Genomic DNA, 19,411 nt, shown 5'->3' on the forward strand with positions numbered 1-19,411 from the left:
GACTTTAAGGACTTCCTTGTTGGTTTACTCATGGTAAGAATGTGTGTACCTACCCCATAGGATGCTGCATTGTGTAGGGGGATTAATCCTCCTTTGTCCTGGGCATTCACATCAGCACCATGCTCAAGCAGGTATTCAGCCACTTCCAAATTGTTGTAACCAGCTGTAGAGAAGGCACAGGAAAAGAAATCAGATATTAGGAGAGCTAAACCAAGGAAAAATTATTAGAGAGAAAAGGTAAAGCAATTTTTTGACTGCAAAAGCTCCTCTTTTCCTAGTATTACCTCCTGAAATACAGCTGCCATAGTTAACAACTCTCTGTACAGGACTGTGAAACTCTTATACCAATCCTGGTTTTGGTGATTAACTTCTGTAGCTCTATCATAAATATACAAGCCTGCAAAACGTGGTGAGTCACCCACCTGCAAGATGTAGTGGTGTAGAATTTCTTCCCTGGGTGTCTCTGCAATTGATATTTTCTTGAGTACATAGCTTCTGCACTCGTGCCAGGCAGCCCTTCTTGGCAGCATCTAGCAAGGCAGCGTCTCCTCGCAGTAAGTCCTGGATATCTGTGTCTCCTTCTTTCACCAAATCTAGAGGAGTGTTCCCATCTCGATTCTTTTTTGTTGGATCAGCTCCATGCTACAAAGAGCAAAGTGGAACGCTACCGTCACAACCAGTGCACATAAGCGTGTCACTATTTTGTGGCACAAGATAGGAGGCAGGGCATTTTGCCGACCTGCCATCAGAAAGTAACAACTGCATAGATCAGTAGGCACGTGGGAATAAATCCAGGAGGGTGAGGCCTAAAGTACTAGTATGCAACACAGCTGTGTGAATCTCAACTCCACAGGCAAGAATGGCAGCCCTCTGTGAGAGCTGCCACTGCTCTACTTGCAACTGAAGGAGGTTCAGGAGCATACCCTGCATACAGCTGTACCCTACTGTCACAGCAGGTGCTAAAGACAAGCCAACTGCAAATACCTTGCTGGCTGCTCCTTCCTTTCTCCCACAAACTGGTTGGCAGAGGTTATTCCTCAGCACACCTTTTGGAGCCTTTCTATTGAAAGGCACTTGTTTCAGAAGGGAACTAGAAAAATACTCATTTCTACACTTTCCAATAGATAACAGCACCATCTTAAGCAGTTTACAGGTCCTGGAAAGCAGTGAAAAAAAATTTTGGTGGGCAAGTGGAAAAAGTGGATTTGGATGACCGCTGGAGTACATCTGTGCTGGTAAAACATGCAGATCAGCCACTGCTAAGAACAGTACTGAGGCATGGGATGAGGAAGGGAACAGACATCTACATAGAGCATATGGTGTGAGCCATGTCCACATACAATTTTGTGAGAGGACAGCTCCTTCCCTGTTCCCTCTCAACAGCAGTGGGGGGAAAAAAAAAAAGATAGATAAGGCAGAGGAAGCTGCTGGTGCTATCGGTCTCTGGCTGGGTCCTTCAGAATAATCACAGTGCTCCAACTCCTGCCAGCAAGTCTTCCCCACCATTTTTCACTGGGGATGCCAGCAAAGCTGTGTTAGCGTGAGCCACAAGGAATGAGCTGGAGATGGGGAGAGCAGAAGGAATTTACTGCCTTGTATTTGGAAGCAGTACAGCAATGCTCAGGGTGTAAAGGGTAAGCAGCAAGGGACAGAGTATTGTTTACACAGAACTAGTTCTACAGCTGTGGTGCTTTTGGGAAGACAGCATTCTTTGCACTAAGCCTTTTACACTGCAAGACTTCTCCAAGATAAGATAGGACCTTAGATCCCTTGATTTAAAACTCATCAAAATTGGAACTATTCAAATACTCTACAGAATAAATATTTAAATGAAGAGGCAGTGTCTTGTGAGACACATTCAAAGGCACAGAATTAAATGAAGGCGGTAATTTTAAATAAAGGTGATGAAAAGAACAAAGTCTTTCCAAAATGTCTGTACATTTTTGTTTCATTCTTCAAGCAGAACAGGACAGAAAGAGCCCAAGTCAGGAGGAGTCAAGCTCAACATCTGCAGCTCAGCAGAAGTGACAGCACTGCCAGCTGGCATAAGAGACACAGCAGGAGAAGCCCTGAACAAACTGCAGCGTGAGCACATATCCACGGACACCCAGAGCCTTTACAAAACTGCGTCACCCTAAGGGCACATTCAACTCTTGCGTAAGAGAGATTTCAAAAAGAAAGATTTCAGCACTTTTCTATTTCCTGTAGTACGTTCACTCAGGACCTTTCAAACACAAAAAAAAATGGCTACATTCCCAGTGGAATGATCAGAAAACTCCAGAGACCTCTGGTGTCTATGAAGTAATGTTTTATTTGAGAGATTATGAGTGTTCCTAAAGCTTGAGCTAACATCAGTATTCAGGTGTTACTACCAGGGCCATCATTGTGCCTACTCTGAATATCTTTTAGTTTCTACTGCAGATGTGTTTCAAATTTACATGCTACCCCTTCTGAATGCTTTTATGGTAATCAAGTGAAATAATTAATGACATAGGAGAGAAGGGATTTGCAGCAGCAAATGAAAAGAGAAGTGGATGGGGAAGAGCCTCATAATTTTAAGACTATCCATATTCTGACTTATTCTTATTTTAAATGCTGTGCTTGAAGTAGGCAAGGCTGAAACAGGAGAAAGGATTTGCAAGAAATCATACTCTAGCACCCTCTTTTACCCGCCCACAGCAGGATATGACCTTATATTAAGAAGTCTCTCAGACTCATGTTTCTCGCTGGAAATATGTTGGCATTACCTCATGCTTTTACACGTTCTTTCACTAACTATAATGAATATTTATTGCACAGTATATTAATATGAATTTCCTCCAGGAGCCTGATAAATTATACATTACCATAACAGTTTTAAATTTCTTACATGCCAGACACCATTTAGGACACATGTTCAGTTACTGCTCTGTAATACTCTCGCATAATTATTTACAAAGGTTTACTTAACTACAGTAACTGCTCCAGAAAGTGATGAGTAGGTTAGAGTGATTTTTTTTGTATTTTTACACAAATTCTGTGCCTTTTTCCAGATTGAGAATCTTGTCTTCCTTGGCTAATTGTATTAATACATGTACTAGAGAAAGAAACTGTACTGATGATTCTTTGAACTGACATTACACAAGAAACCATCTGACAATTCTAAGATGAAAATAGATTCAAAGACACTATAAAGAACTCACTGAATGCAATTAACTTTGCATTAATTAATCTTCAGCAAAATTAAACATATACACATTTAAAAACACATCTGAGAACTCCAGATCACATACTTTTAAAAGCAGCTTGCAGATTTCATATTTTCCTTTTGCTGCTGCTTCATGTAGAGGAGTGAATTTCCACAGGTCTGCCACGTTGACAGAAGCACCGTGCCTCACTAGAAGTTCAGCCACTTCGTAGTGTCCATATGAACAGGCATTGTGTAGGGGTACTAAGCCACTAATCAAAGAGAAAGTATTAATAGCTACAGAAAACAAAATTCAATATACAATCATACAGTGTTCCAGTAGATAAAGCTCCCAGTTCCACCAGACATTATTGATATCTTTCAGTCTTTCCAATTTTCACAGCTTTATTTCCCTGCTATTAAAACACCAGTTAATACTTCATTATTCTCCTTCAGCTCCCATCCATGAGACTTTTTAACACTCAACAAGCACGAACATTACTACTTCCACAAGGAAGTAACTTCAGTGCTGTTAACAACAGCCAAAAACTAAATTGCAAGAGTCACTGATATTCCGACTTTGGATATTTGAGTGTAAGATTCAGAAAATGTCTAACAGTATACAATGAGCTTGAAGTGCAGTTACTAGTAAGCACTGCACACCTGACAGATACAGCAAGGTACCCAAGCATTTCTTTCAGGGAGAGGCTGAAAATTCAGTATTGGAAATGTTTCAGTAACAGTAATGTTTCAGCATTGGAAATGAACTAGCCTACACTCTGAACCAATATATTGGAGTGAAAGATCAAACTTAATCACGCTATACTACATGACTGCTTTGCCAATCATGCAAAAGTCTGTAAACAGTTAATATAATTTAACTGAACATTAACTGAATAAATAATTGATAATAAAAGCTAATTAACAGACTTAGAAAAATGGCCAGAGATAATCCCGGTACTTTACCCCATGCAATTCAAAACTAATTATGTATCACCTGAAATAACATGAAGACTGCTTTGAGGCACAACAAAGTTTCCAAAATGGGCAAAAGGGGGAAGAGAAAGATCATGTGTTACAATGCCAGATACCTACTTGACAAGAACTTTGCCAGAAAGCGAAGTATGCCTTAATGGTCTATAAATCTCCCTACAGCGGTGTCATGAACAATGTAGAACAAGAAAGAAAAGTGAAAAATTTTTAAGAGAAAAGAATATGATGGTTGCTGAAATCCGAAGTAAAATGACTAGAGGGGGGTAGAAGTCTCCCAGCAATAAAAAACAACGGAGCATATAATGGACTGAAATGTACCCTTTATCTTTGGCATGCACATCTGCCCCATGGTGCAACAGATACTCCACCACTGACACACGGTTATATCCTGCAGCAAAGTGCAGTGGCGTTGAATGACGGCCTTCCAAATCTCTACAATTCACATTCTGAGGGCTGCAAAGTTGCTGCAAAGACAAAAGAGGAAACCAAAATCTAGAACTAAAACAAACTAAATAGAACTAAAACAAACAAATAAAAAACACCCAAAACCAAGCAAAACCCAGTCAAACAGACAAAAAAGCAAAATGAAACCTCCAAACTACCACCCCCAAACACCCCAACACAAAATTTGATCAATTTATTATTATATACAAATTTTTAGAAGTTAGGTTTCAGGAAAATTATTTCCACTTAGGTGAAGTTAAAAAAAATAGCTGCTGTAAATTTATGGCTGAAAGTACTTCTGTAACAAACAAGACTTAAATGATGGAAGCAGTATGAAGACATTCCTAATGTATTAGAAAGGTTGATACTAAATCATCAAGCACCAGTTTCAAGTCCATGTCACTTTCTCCAAATATATTACCATTTCCAGCTTATGTTGTCTTCAGAAATCTAGAAATCTAGCTTGGCAGTCAAAAAAAATATTGAGCTTGCAGCTGCTGGTGCAAAAACCTGCTGCTGTTTGAATACTGGTATGTATCATGGTGAAGTTCAAGGTGAGGATGCATGCAGAATGGTCTATCTGCAGGCTGTTTTGCCACAGACCAAGTATGAAAGACAAGATCAAACCTTCCTGTGACGCTGCAATTCCATAGCCTGACCCTTCACCTTCAGATTAAGGATGGCTTAAAATGTGAAGTCTGCTACCTGTTAACACTTGTTTGCTTGCCTTCTGATTGAAGCACGCTCCTGAGGCTTGTTTCCACTAAACTGTGATTCTGAGGCTCTACTTCAAAGAATTACAGTTGCATCTGCAACATTGCATCTGAGTCCTCTGAAGACATGACTGTGTGAAGGACTGGGAGAATGAACAACTGAAAACTCAAAGAGAAACACCTCAGCACATCTTAATGCACTACTTTCTAGAAAAAAAAAATTAAGACGTTTGTCTTCTCATTTTTCATGATTTACCATCCACTGGACACTACTTCCAGAACTCTTGTAGCAGAGGCTTCCACAAGCCTTGCACAGCAATACAAAGTGGAAAATTAACATGAATTGCTCAAACCTACCTTCACAGTTTCCAAGTCTCCAGCTTTGGATGCTTCCAACAATCGATAATCCACATCAGATGTGCGCACAGGCGTACTTTCTACGTAGGGAAAAAGATATTTTAGGATTACTTAGGAACATTAAGTTACATTAACTTATGCTCAACATATTTTCCAAACTGGGGGGTGGTGGGGGTCAGGGTGGAAGCCTGTCGTCATTCGTAAAAATGCAGCTTGAGTTGCGATGTTCAAGTTCATATTGCCTAAATGACTGAATAAGAAGCCTTAGTTTCAGTGTAAACCAGACAGATTTAGACTCCAGAGCTGATGTTATTCTGCCAAATGGAATTTCAACGCCTTGTTAATTCTATGTATGGTAAAAATGGCCATTTCTGCATGTAAGAAATCTATATGCTCACTGGGACAGATTCAAAGTTTTCCTGAAGTTCAGAAGTACCTTTCTCAACAATTTCAGCAAACTGCATTATGCAGTTCAGTGTACAGCCAGAGTTAAACGGGCTCAATTCAGCATCTGAATTAGAGGTTTTGCACTGTACTTGTGAGTTGTGAAGCAGTGGCAAGGGGATGGGATTTTTAACGTGGCTCCGGCCACATGGTGACTGCTTGCTGTATGATGCCCCAGTTGCATACGGCACTTCATAGCAATGAGGTCTGTCACTTGTTATAAACACGGGGTGGTTAAAAATAGAATCAGAAGTATGATGTATGATAAAAAGGAAACCTTTAGAGAGATACCTTTTTTTTCCTCTTGAAATGACTGTAAGACAATGACAGGTTTGGCCTCAAAACTCTTTTTTACCCTACTTCTCATTAGAAATATGTCTGTGAGAAAGTAAGCATGCACTGAGACAAGAGGAAGAGGTGGCTGGATAGGAGGAGAGGACTGGAGTCCCTAGAGATCTCCAGTGTTGCTCAGTAAGGAGCTGAAAAGATAATCACTGAATTTTTAATAGAAACTGCTTTCTATTGTAGAAGCCACTCCTCTCAAGCTCAAGGGTTTATGGAACAGAAGTTTCGGCAGCATGTTGCCTGATAAGCAGAAATGACTGCCTGGTGCAAAACAAACGGGGAAAGGTGAACTTGGGGTTGCAATCCTCTGTAAGAAAGTAAGTTGTAACAGGCTAAACTCATTCTAGATGGCCATGCAACTCCATCAAAAATACTTAAAAGACTTCTTTAAATGTAGAGAACTGGTACTACGTTCTGAGAGGAAACTGCAGAGATGTTGTGAGAAGGTGCTTCTTACAGACTAAGACAGTCTCTGCAGAATTCAGTCAATTCCTGACTTTGCAGTGTAATCTGTGACTATATCACAGGAGTGGAAAATGGGTCGAAAGAGATGTTTTTTTCTTAACTAGTCATCATCCTTACAGAAGGACATCAACTTATCAATTCACTTTGAGGTAGTATTTCCTATTACAGCCCTATTTTTCTTCTTGATCGATGTTTTGTGGTCGTCTTCTGCCTCCTTGCCTCCACAGTCACTGCAGGAAGAAGAGGAAGTGAGAAGAAACTCCTACAAGCTCAACTGTTATGTGAATAAATGCTCTCAGTTGAAGGAAAGGCTGAGAAACCTCAGGGAAGAGGGACAGTGGCACCTTTAATACAGCCCAAGCTGTCAGCTCCTTTCCTCGAGTCTACTTCAATCCTCTGGAGCAGTTCCACTAGCTGTCTTCAGAGTTTAAACAGCACCCGTCCCAATACTGACCCCTGAGGAACACCACTTGTCACTAGTCTCCACTTGGATATGGAGCCATTGATCACAAATCTGAGTGCGGCCATCCAGCCAATTCCTTATCCACACAGAGTCGTTCTTCTGTCAAATCCATGTCTCTCCAGTTTAGAGGCAAGGATGTTGCATGGGACAGTGTCAAATGCGTTGCACAAATCCAGGTAGACAACATCAGTTGCTCCTCCCTTATCCACTAATGCTGTAACCCTGTCATAGAAGGCCACCAAATCTGTCAGGTACGATCTACCCTTAGTGAAGCCGTGTTGGCTGTCACCAATCACCTCCTTATTTTTCATGTACCTTAGCATGGTGTTCGGGAAGACCTGCTCCATGACTTTGCCAGGCACAGAGGTGAGACTGACTGGCCTGTAGTTCCCCAGGTCTTCCTTGTTCGCCTTTTTAAAAACAGGGGTTATGTTTCCCCTTTTCCAATTGGTGGAAACCTTCCTCAACTGCCCTGACTTCTCAAATAAGATGGACAGCAGCTTGGCAACTTCATCTACCAGTTCCCTCAGGAGACGGATGCATCTCATCAGATCCCATGGACTTGTGTACCTTCAGGTTCTTTAGATGGTCTTGAACCTGCTCTTCTCCTAGACTGGGCAGTTCTTCATTCTCCCAGTCCTTGTACAATGCAGCTAAAGCCCTCACTGCTGAAGACTTAGGCAAAAAGGTCATTGAGTACCAAAGCCTTCTCCATGTCCTGGGTAATCAGCTGTCCCGTTTCCTTCTACAGCCCATGTTCTCCCTGGTCTTCCTTTTATCCCCAATATACCTAAAGAAACTTTTCTGACCGATGTGCAGGACCTTGCACTTGACCTTACTGAACTTCATGAGGTTCTCACGGGCCCACCTCCCCAGCCTGTCAAGGTCCCTCTGGATGGCAGTTTTCTTGGGCCCCTCTTCCCTCCAGGGCTTCACCCCATGGTACTTTGCCCAGCAGATCCCTGAAGAGGCCAAAGTCTGCTCTCCCAAAGTCCAGGGGAGAGAGCTTGCTGCACATCCTCCTTGCTGCCCTAAGGACCTTGAACTCCACCATCTCATGGTCACTGCAGCCAAGGTTGCCCTTGAGCCCCACATTCCCTACGAGTCCCTCCCTGTCAGTGAGAACAAGGTCCAGCATAGCACCTCTCCTTGTTGGCTCCTCTGTCACTTGCAGGAGGAAGTTATCATCCACGCATTCTAGGAACCTCCTGGACTGCCTGTGCCCTGCTGTGCTGTCTCTCCAACAGATATCAGGGTAGTTGAAGTCCTCCATGAGGACCAGGGCTTGTGACTGTGAGGCTGCTCCTATCTGTCTACAGAGGGCCTCATCTGCTCAGTCCTCCTGGCCAGGTGGCCTGTAGCAGATCCCTGCTATAATGTCACCTGTCCCTGCCCTCCCTTTAATCCTGACCCATAAGTTCTCTGTCAGCTCCTCATCCAACCCCAGGCGGAGCTCCATGCACTCTAGCTAGTTGTTGACATAGAGGGCAACACACTCTCCTCATCTCCCCTGCCTGTCCTTCCTAAAGAGCCCGTATCCCTCTATTCCAACACTCCAGTCATAGGAGCTATCCCACCAAATCTCCATGATGTCAACAGGGTTGTAGCCCTGCAAGCATTCACATATGTCTAACTCTTCTTGGTTGTTCCCCATGCTACGTGTGTTAGCACAGAGGCACTTAAGCTGGTCTCCCATTTTAACTTTGGTTTCACTGGTTTAGCAACTATCAGTACTTTTCTGCCAGTAACACTCGGCTGATGACTGCTAAGTATGGAGTACCTAACAGAGTGGCTGATGAGAGGAAAAAGGTTTCTCACACGTTCAGCAATATTCCATTTGCCTTGGAACTTGTTACCAAAAAATCCCAAACTCCCCACATCTGCCTTCCTACAATCTCCCTGAACAGCAGCATGCTCTAAATCCACAAGATGTTTATTTTCTTCCTGGTTTGCACAAAATCACTGAATTGAGCAGAGCTTTTTTTGTTTTGTTGTGGTTTTCTTCTGAAAAGTATTGCACACTACATACTGTAGATGTGTGCACATGCCGACAGAAGGGAGGGATGATAAAACTCCTGCAAGTCTCTTGCATTGAAAGAGTAGTAAAACCTACAGCTGTAAAGAAAAGGGAGAAGCTGAAGTTCAAATACACAAGCCTTCATTTTTACCCACCACTTAGAATCTGTTGCACTGCTTCATTTCCCATCTGTGCCGCTGTGAAGCCTTGTAAAGAGATGATGGAGGGATCAGAGCCGTAATTCAGCAAGAGTCGGCAGGTTTGCAAGTGACCTGCTAACGCAGCCCTGTGCAACGCTGTTTGACCAAGTGTGTCCAGTGCATTCATCTGAAAAATCAGCAGCAATATAAAATAAAGCATTGTTATAATTAAAAGCCTGCACCTGTCCCTGCCCTTAATAAGAGCAGCAATAACAAGTTTTCTGGCATACAAATTTATTTATCAATCCCTCTGCATTGCAACTAAACAAAACCAAGTGACAAAATAGGTAAACACTCTAACATAAAGACAATTTACTGCAGATGCTCTCCTGTCTTTTAACAAGGCAGGTTATTTGTTTACATGGCTAACATACAGCACAGGATCCCCAAAACCATACTTAAAATAGTGATCAAGCTTTAGACAAATTTGATGAAGATTAACCTTGTGCAACAAAAGCAAAAGTCTCACAGAAGAAGAGAAAGAGGTCAATAATTAATCAAACAATTCAAAGATCTTCCAGCTTTAAGGAAATTACCATCTGTCATCCTCAAAAAGGGAATTAACTCAACATTACTCACTACCAAGAATTAAAGCAAAACAAAGATGTCAGATTAGGAATTCTATGAAGGAGTGGGGGAAAAAAGAAGAGGCTGGATACAAACAGTCCATTTCCTCCTCACTTTTTTGTACTTTTACAGAAATGTTAAGTATACCTGGATAGAATTCTACACAATATAAGACTGTATAAACAGGTAAAATGGAGTATCACTTTCAAAGAGCATGATATAATGGAAACCTATCTGTCTGTCAAGATCTAAAATAATGAGAAGCATCTCCACGGGTTCACTATCAGAGAAAGCAGAATAACAGAGAGCTTTAAAAAGCAGAAAAAAAACCCTCATGAAAATAACCTTTCAAGAAGATACTTTGTACCTAGCAGCGATTCATGACAAATTTAAATGCAAATGTCCAACAGCTTTTTTACCACTTTATGAAATACAGAACTACTCTACATTCTCTGCAAGCAACTCAGAACCTGTTATCTGTTTCCAAGCCTACAGATTGCAGGCTGTGAACCGCATGCATAAATAGACACTGTTACTGTAAAAATCCACCTTTTTACCTTCTCAGAATCTTTGTGGTACCAGTGAACAACGGTTTTGCTTGTTATTTCTCACCTAAAACGCAGCCTGCAAATCCTACTACCTTTCCACGAAAACTAGTGAAAAAACCCATGTTGGTTAAGATGCATATTCTGTAACTAAATAAAATTTAATTAGAAGGATAACTATGTAGAAAATATCTACTACCAGATAGGGTAAAAAAAAAAAAGTAAAATACCTGCAATACAACAGGTATTTGTATATCAAGCCACAGGGAAGAACAAAGAACTACCACACAAATAAGGCAGAGTGTGACTCGATATTGTCTGAAATTCTCCTATATCCCTGAACAATTCTACAGTCTGATAAAGCAGGAATTTATCAGATCACAAACCTCTCTTGCAGGAAGACGTACAGGAGAACAGTTCTGCTTTCCTCTAACCATGCTCAGCTCATGCCACTCTAAACAGGATTTCCCTAAAAATTTTGTTTTAAATAAAAACTTACTTCTATCATGAATATTAACTAGATGCTGAATGTCCTAAATCCATCATTTTGTTCAGATGATGATCCTCATCTGTTTCAGGACACCGGATACCTTTCACCACTGATAAGGGCACAGAGAAAAGCAGAAGTCTCGGGCTGTACAGGCTTAGAAATGGTAAAGGCAGAATGAAATGAGACTTGTGGATTCTCGAAGTAGCTGACTGAGAATCATAACTAATGTCTTCTGTAACACTGAATTCCTATGTTAAACATGCCTGAAAAAATTGTTGAAGAACAGCAGCAAGGCATTCATGCTGCATAATTCGATACTAACTGCGTACCTGGAAAAAATGTTAATATTCATTTGAAATGAATACTAGCAGAGTCATCAGATCCGTCATCTCACATGTCTTACGGAGGTCTCCTTTCACCTCCAAATAATTATCTTTGCCAACAATCAAGTCTTGGGACAGAACACCACCAGTCATTTGAAGAAATGTCTGTTTACTTCTGGGACAAAGAGGGCTGCAGCTGACAGAGGGATGCACACACCAAATGAAGCTGTTCTTTCCCTCTGGAGCAGAATTAGGCTTTGCAGGGCAATTTCATGGGGAATATGTGCACTTTGAGGCAGACCTGCTCTTACCAATCATGAACCACTTGTCTAAAATCAACCCAAGAATGTACTGCACTAAGGCTGAAAGCAACAGGCTTTATTTCCAAATGAAAATAAATTTGAGCATTACAAGTTGAAATATAAACTGAGATTAAACTCAAAAATCAAACCTTGTAAGACATACGCCTGGGTTAACCACTGCTCAATACTAGGTCTAAAAACATATGCCCTTTCAAATTCAAAGCTGAAGTTTAAACTCTTTTTGGCAAGATGTAAAATATCCAAGGTGTAGTGCCTTATTTGTGTGCTGAGAAAGCAGATTGTTCCAGCTGCGCTATTCAAAAGAAATGAGAAATATTCAATTGGTCCTCTTTAGAAGCAGTCTTAAATTAGAAGGTTGCAGCTCTGAATTACTTTACAGACAAGCTTTCTGCAAGGAGTTAAAAAGGACAGATTTGACAGCTTTTATTCCACAGCACACTGGTTCTGAATCTGGTTTCTTCATCTTTTGGCATGAAAGATGCTCAAATTGCAAAATAAAAGGAGAACACAGTTATCAAATGAAGAGTGTTTTTAAGTAAGGATTTTCATGGAAAGATATCGTCCTGTGCCGTATATCCCAATGCAGAAATTCCTTCTGTTCCTTCTGTTATCTCTTTAATTTTCTTTTCCTCATCCTGGATAGATGCACTAGAAAAATCAAAAGGGTCATATATCATCAGACACTGAAGAGATTTTTTCCTCCCTGCACTGCTGCTGTCTTGGAGCAGAGTACACAGTTACAGCAACATTCCCTTGGCTGCCAGGCACTTGTGGCAGCTCAGCAGCTGGGATCTGTTCAGGAAACTTTTTTTCCAAGACTTCATAAAAATATCAGCTTTCTGCTGGTATCAAATGCCCTAACTATCCTCCTACTCCCTGACCCTACAGCAGCACAAAATGCAATAGCTTCCAAGCACTGCAATTTTCTTTGAGAGATCTTTCTAAAAGATACACATTCGAAAAAATCACACGAGAAACCTGTGCTTTGCCAGCAGTTCCAGTACCATGGCATCCTTCCCTGCAATGCAAGTGTTCTAACTGCTTTCCTGCTGCATTTATTCTGAAGACAACTTGCAGTATGTCTTGTGTCTTTGTGCATCACTAACAATAAACAGTATAGGAGTGAAGAGGCACTGGTGGCAATTTCAAGCTGTCAGAAGGAAAAAAAATGAAAATAAAGAAAAAGGTCTGATTTCCCTCTGAAAGCTTCTACATGATCCAGTCATACGTTCCACAGTTGTCCCTTTGCATAAAAGCTTCAAATTAATGTCACTAAGTTGGATGTCTAAGCAGTGAGAAAAGTTGAACCACGCAATTGGAACAGATAACAGTTCTTCACATTGTTAACCATCACAGTCTGAAAGCAAATAAGCAAATTTAATTTTTCAATGCTTGTCCTCTCCTCAGAAAATCATACCTCTATCCAAAATGTTGGAAGCAAATGTATTGCACAACAAGGTTATTCAAAACCATTTAAATCTGTTGCGTGGGTTTCAATAGATGGTGACCATTTTCAAATCCATGATCATGAAAGGCTGGCACAGAAATAACTGTATTATGCAAAGATCCATAAAGCAAGATCATTCTAGCAGAGTAGAATGAAGCCATTTCTGCTACCATCATGAACAGGGACACTATCTGTCTAACATGACCTTAGAAAGGCTCATTTTCTCTTGCAGATGAATAGTTTTGACAGTATCCTTTAGAAACATAAATAGCATTCATGACATCTCTACACTTGCACAAGATACCAGTGAACTTGCATGCTTGCAGGTCTGTCTTTCCAACAATCATTTCAATTCAGAAAAGTGTTTAATCCTTTTACTTCCACACTGCTAGAAAGCCAAATGTCTCTCTGAACATACTAAATTTCCCTTGTATCTGTAAATTCAGACAGGAGCTACTTACAAGAGGTATCCAACTACATAGCAATACAACAAAACAGGATGAAAGCCACTTTTTCATTAGTTCACCATCTTCAAATTATTTTCTTGTAAAACAAAGTATTTTGACCATCTTCAAAGGTACAATCACGGCACCTGAAAATTTGTTCATGGGTCTAATAGGAAGTTTATGTTTAAGGATTCTAAAGATGCTCTGCTTTTATTTTTCATAAGATACTTTGAGGATATTCAACATCAAATAAGCAGTGGTGTGAAATGCTGTCTCACACTGCAGTTCAGGCAAACAAGTGAAAACTGGATAAGGCTTTTAAAACTACAGACATTTATGATAAACATTCTTGAAGAAACATCTAAGAAACCCCAAGGTTTCTCACCTGTGCTTTAGATGTACAGCTGACAGTCCATTTCTGCAAACTCAAGTAACAAGCTAATGAAAATATCTTCACTGACCATGGAATGGGTACTGCTTAGACATAACATGCTGATGTGCAAGTGACGCGCACCAAGGGCTTCTTCACAGCTCAAATTACAAATCTAGTCTGTGTCATCAGTAATGGCCAGCAAGACACAGAAAAATAAGCAATTTGTGAGTGTAGGTTGACTCTTGCCAATACTAATGTTCTTAGAAATATTTATGTAAAATAAGTCTAGATGAAGCATGTTATTCAAGTAGTCCTTCACTTTTTATTACCATCTACCATACTTCAAACAGCAAATTTACACAGTGATAAAATTATGGATAAGTAAATCCAGCTCCAAGACCATGAACTATCTCTTGTTCACACCAAGCAAATTCCCTAAAGCAGTCTTTACCATGCTTCAGCCCATTCCCCAAAACAAGAAAAGCCTACTCAAACACGCATGCTTCATGTTATCTCAGTTTTGCTATCTGACCAGATCACAGCTGCTCCTCATGAAAACAGCACTGTCCTCTCTACTGCTAAAACAATCACAAACAACTTTTAATCTACAAAACTTTACATGATTGTCTCCAAATCCACTACTGGATTTTTTTTTTTTGTGGATCAGCTGTCTGCCTTTCGGCACTGTATTTCAGAAGAAGAAAGTTCCACTTTCTTTGAAGCCCCAGTTACACATCTTTTTCAGATTATTACTCTCTCTATAATCAGTAAAGGTCTCCAGAAGGTAGATTAAAGCTGACTTATACATTACTGTACCTTTGTTAGAAGAAATGGTTGCAAACTAAAGAAAATATGGTAGGTCTCATCCATACACACTTCAGCAAGCATTTGCTATGTGATCACATGGGAAATTTTTATTTACTTTACATGGAAAAATACAGAACGGTTGAAGAACTGAACATATTGAAAGGGGGAGGGCTGCTCAGTGATTGGATGTTGTGGGATAATTTTGTTTTAATATTTTCATTAATGATCCTGGCACAGGAGAATTGTGCTGAAGGTCATGAATACGAAAAATTAGCAAGAAAAAAAAAAATTAAGATTCTCGGTCTACTACAAGAATACAGGAAGGGTGTGAGTACTACTGTGTCATGTCTATTAAAAAAGCAAACGTGATCCCAGTATGCATTAGTCCAGGATTTACATTAGAGATATGGAAGTGTCATCATGTGCCCCCATGTCATCATGGGGGAACGAATTCCATTCTTGTTGCCTGAGCTCCAAGATTTCCTGTGGTGCTAGCAGAGAGAAAGGTTATAAGGGTAATTAGGAAATGGCAATATCCCCTTATGAGGGAATACTAAGTGTTTGAGGCTTTTAGCCTACCAAAACAAACGCCAAGAAGAATCTCTTTGTTCACTGCAAATACCTCAGCAAGGAAGCATCAAAATGGAAAAGTAGTATTTAAACTGCAGAAGAGTGCTGTTTGAAGAACAAATGGATATTCACTGTGGCTGCTGTTGCAAGGGGACTAGATTCATGAGCTCATGAGAACCCTGTCTTGTAAAAAATACTAGACAGGATCAAGGAGCTTAGTACATCTGACTGCATCTTATGAAGTAACTAAAATTCAAGGTGCAAAAAGAGTAAACAGGAAGAATAAGTTTCAACAAATTGGAAAAATAAAAAACCTGTATCATGCTTCATGGATTAAAGCTGCTATCCAACAATCAGAAACAAAGAAATATCAATGTTAAGAGCCTCTGATGAACTGAATGTCTACAGTGAAAGCATGAGCAAGAGGTCAAACGATAATATAAAAGCAAGGGAAACATTTTAGAGTGATTAAATATGCCTAGTTAAGTAACTAATACTCTAGAGCACATCCCATCTGGGAACTTCAAAGTGCTTCATAAGCCTTAATGACCTACCTCTCACAAAAAAAAAAAAACATTATTGCATTAGGTACTGTTTTACAGCTAAAGAATTTTGGACACCCACAAAGAAAGACTTGATCCATTGCAGTATGGAAATATATGCTTAATTTTAACTACCAGTGGTCTCCTGCCATGCACTTAAGTGCTTTACTAGATCATAAATGTGAATGGCTATCCTCAGAATAACACAGCATATACCAGGATATGAACGAAGAATGAGTTTTAATGACCACCATGTACCTCTATTTGCATACTGTTAACAGAAAAAACAATGGAACGCACCACTCAGCACAGTTCTCTAGGTATCTGTGGACCACTCACCATCATCACTCAGTCCACAAGTGACTCATGGGTCATGATTTAGGAACCTCTGTTTCAGGATAGAAAGAATTGCAAGCTATTGTCAGAATGTGCTACTGACACAAACAATAAAACCGGGCCATTCCAGCAAGGATGATGTCTTTGAGCTTACTCCAAACCTGGCTACACAGAGCTGGATTTTCAAGGGAGCACTAATTTAAATACCTACAGTATAGTAGCAGGCTTTTCAGAAACCCTCAGCACACAGAAACTCCTTGTATTTGAAAGCAGGTAGTACTTGGGTATCAACACACTTGAAACTGCAGCACATCCAGTTCAATACCTACCCAAATACCATCAGTACTGAATTCCTGTGCAAAATCAGATCCATAAAACCAAGAGGATCTATTCCTATGGCAATATGAATTTTTTTCACTTTCAGTGCATAGGTACGCCACTAGGAGGGAATCCGGGAAAACGATAATGAATGGTTTTAATGACTATAACTGAGACCTCTGGCCCTGCTTTCCCCTCCCTGGGAAAATCTTGGTATGTAACCATTGCATCAGGATTCTCAAATGTGATAACCTCTGATGTGGTATTGATGTCAAGCTATTTAACGATGCTGTTGAAGTACTATGGAAGTGAATCAGATACTGAAATCTGGCAATGAGCTCTCATCCAGGCTTAGAAATTACAATTCATTGTTTCAAAATAAAAAGACTTAGTATTAACCATGCATATAACTACATTGCTCACACCTCCTAGCACATCAAGAGTGACACGCTAGATTATTATTACAGGTATATATCTTAATTTCTAGCTATCTGAATGAAGATGAAGATGCAAAGAAAGTAATGCAAGCCCCCTTAAAAGTAAAAATATGGAGATAATTTATATTTTAACCAATGCAAACAGAGTACCCACCAAAAAGAGTTTCTGAGAAAATTAATTAGCTAAGTATATCATTACCATAGACATCAAGTTTGCTGCTAAAACTCAGAGAAAGATAATTCTGAAATACTTCTGAGAGATGCTTAAAACACATAATAAATAAAGTTATGCTTTCCTCTGCCTTTAACTAATAACTTGCTGAACAGGCATTTCTAAGCAAGCCTCACCATAGGCTCACAAATTACTTTGGTCAGCACCCATCAATGGCTAACAGGCACGGCAAAACAATTTGACCAAGAGAGTAAGAAGCAAGCAAGGGCTAAGGGATGCCCAGTATTAGATTACTAAACTCAGTGTCAGCAAACTCAGACATTGGATATTTTCAAGCTAACAAGATAAAGCAACAAGAAGCACCTAGATGACCACATTTATTAGAATTGAGAAGCAAGATCCATTGAAAATGAGTAAACTAGAGTCCTAAAACCTGTGTTCAGTTACTTGGAGAGAAGACCTTATTTTCAAATGGTATTCCTGAACATCATGTGCTGATTCAAGACAAACACAATTCAAGGTTAACACGACAAGTACAAGGTATACAGAAGAAAAACCAACAACTATCATAAAAACTAACACTGTACGTGTATTTAACCAATATAACCATTCCTCTTAGCTTTTGCCTTAAATAAAATATACATAAGTATATTTACCTTCGCTCCATGTTTATGCAGAACTTCCATGACATCATTATGAGCTTTTTCAGCTGCAACATGCAAAGGTGTCATGAAACTAGGGGGGGGAGGGTGGGAAGAAGATAGAAAAAAAAAGGAATATATTAATTTTATATTCCTACTACAACACAGTCCTTTGGAAAATTAAAAAATGTCAGAAACCTACTCTTTGTTTTTCTCATTAACATTTGCTCCTTTCCTGAGCAATAGTTCTGTAACTTGCTTCCGCTTGGGATGCACAGCGGCCACAGCACAGTGCTGCAAAAAAGTAAATATAAATTATATTTCAACTACACAGATGACAAAGAGCTTTAAGATCCATGACTTCATCTCCTAGTTATTCTGCTAAACATTAGACTACAAAATTTACAAACAGAAACCATATTTCTGCCGAAACATATAACATACTGAACAAAATACAATGAGCAATGCTAAATTATTCTACTCAGAAAAAAAACCATTTTAAATCTACTTGTCACTTAGAAAAAATGCAGTTTGTTCCCAACTACACTAACTAGATATCAGGACAAAAGCAGCGCACAATGCACAAAGCAGGTAAAGACAAAGGGCTTGTAACAGTCCAGTTTTCTACAGAGGGACTCCAAAGCGGCCCATTAAGATTCTGCTGCTGTGTCAGACTAACGTGACTTTTGAATGTTGCTTCTGCTGCTTCTATCTCAAGGGGTACCAAACTTGTTAACCTCATGGCAATTCTGTTATGCACCCAATTACAGATTATGTAATAAAAATGGGCAATAAAGTTCTCTCAGACTATATTCTTTATTCTATGAGAAAACCACATCTTTCACACAGGGCTTTTCAACGCTCAAGCCTGCCGTTGTGGGAACACCATACAGCCCCTTGCTAGGTAGGTCTGCTGGGGTCTGTAGCTGGGGTCTGCTTGTTGGTTTGTCTGCACACTTGGCACCCAGAAGTGAGTACTTTGTTCCCCCTTTTTTCTTTGATCCTCTGCATAGAGTAGAGTCAATCCGTCTTGACGTTTTCTCAACAGTGGCTCTATCAATGCAGTGAAATTACAAGCATGGTTCCAGATAAGCTGAACACCAGGCTTTAAAATCAGTCCAGAAATGCTTGTCTCAAGTTTGGATGTCTCAAGATAGCAGACTATGAGAAACAGGAGACACTTCTGAATACTTTTGTTTATATTTTAACTCATGTTTTAAACCAGGAACCCATAAAAAGCAAGTAGTCTCCTGGAACAGAGTTCTCAAACTTTGCAATAGCAAAACAACAGCCTTTACAATGAGATGGATCCCAAACAGAATCCTAATAAGCAGCAATAGTACTGATAACCACCTTTTGCCCAGTTTCAGCCTTCACTATGAAGTTACTGCCACTCAAGCTGCCATACTGCTGTTAGTTAGCAGAGCATGTCCAGGTTTTTCAAAGGCAAGCTTTGTAAATAAACAC

General features: G+C 40.0%; 1 protein-coding gene across 1 annotated transcript in view; it reads right to left on the reverse strand.

Moving 5' to 3' along the window:
• Positions 1-19,411, reverse strand: part of TNKS (tankyrase) — a 147,294-nt gene that overhangs the window by 19,969 nt on the left and 107,914 nt on the right. Inside the window, exons 10-17 of the mRNA XM_086747786.1 lie at positions 18,147-18,238; positions 17,960-18,038; positions 9,563-9,734; positions 5,674-5,753; positions 4,478-4,623; positions 3,273-3,438; positions 423-642; positions 54-163 (exon numbers count right to left, since the gene is read on the reverse strand). Of these exons, the coding sequence (XP_086603912.1) occupies positions 54-163; positions 423-642; positions 3,273-3,438; positions 4,478-4,623; positions 5,674-5,753; positions 9,563-9,734; positions 17,960-18,038; positions 18,147-18,238 (1,065 nt within the window). The remainder of the gene's footprint in view (positions 1-53; positions 164-422; positions 643-3,272; positions 3,439-4,477; positions 4,624-5,673; positions 5,754-9,562; positions 9,735-17,959; positions 18,039-18,146; positions 18,239-19,411) is intronic.

The sequence above is a fragment of the Chlamydotis macqueenii genome, chromosome 4, assembly GCF_036417535.1.
Source record: "Chlamydotis macqueenii isolate bChlMac1 chromosome 4, bChlMac1.mat, whole genome shotgun sequence".
NCBI classification, from domain to species: domain Eukaryota; kingdom Metazoa; phylum Chordata; class Aves; order Otidiformes; family Otididae; genus Chlamydotis; species Chlamydotis macqueenii.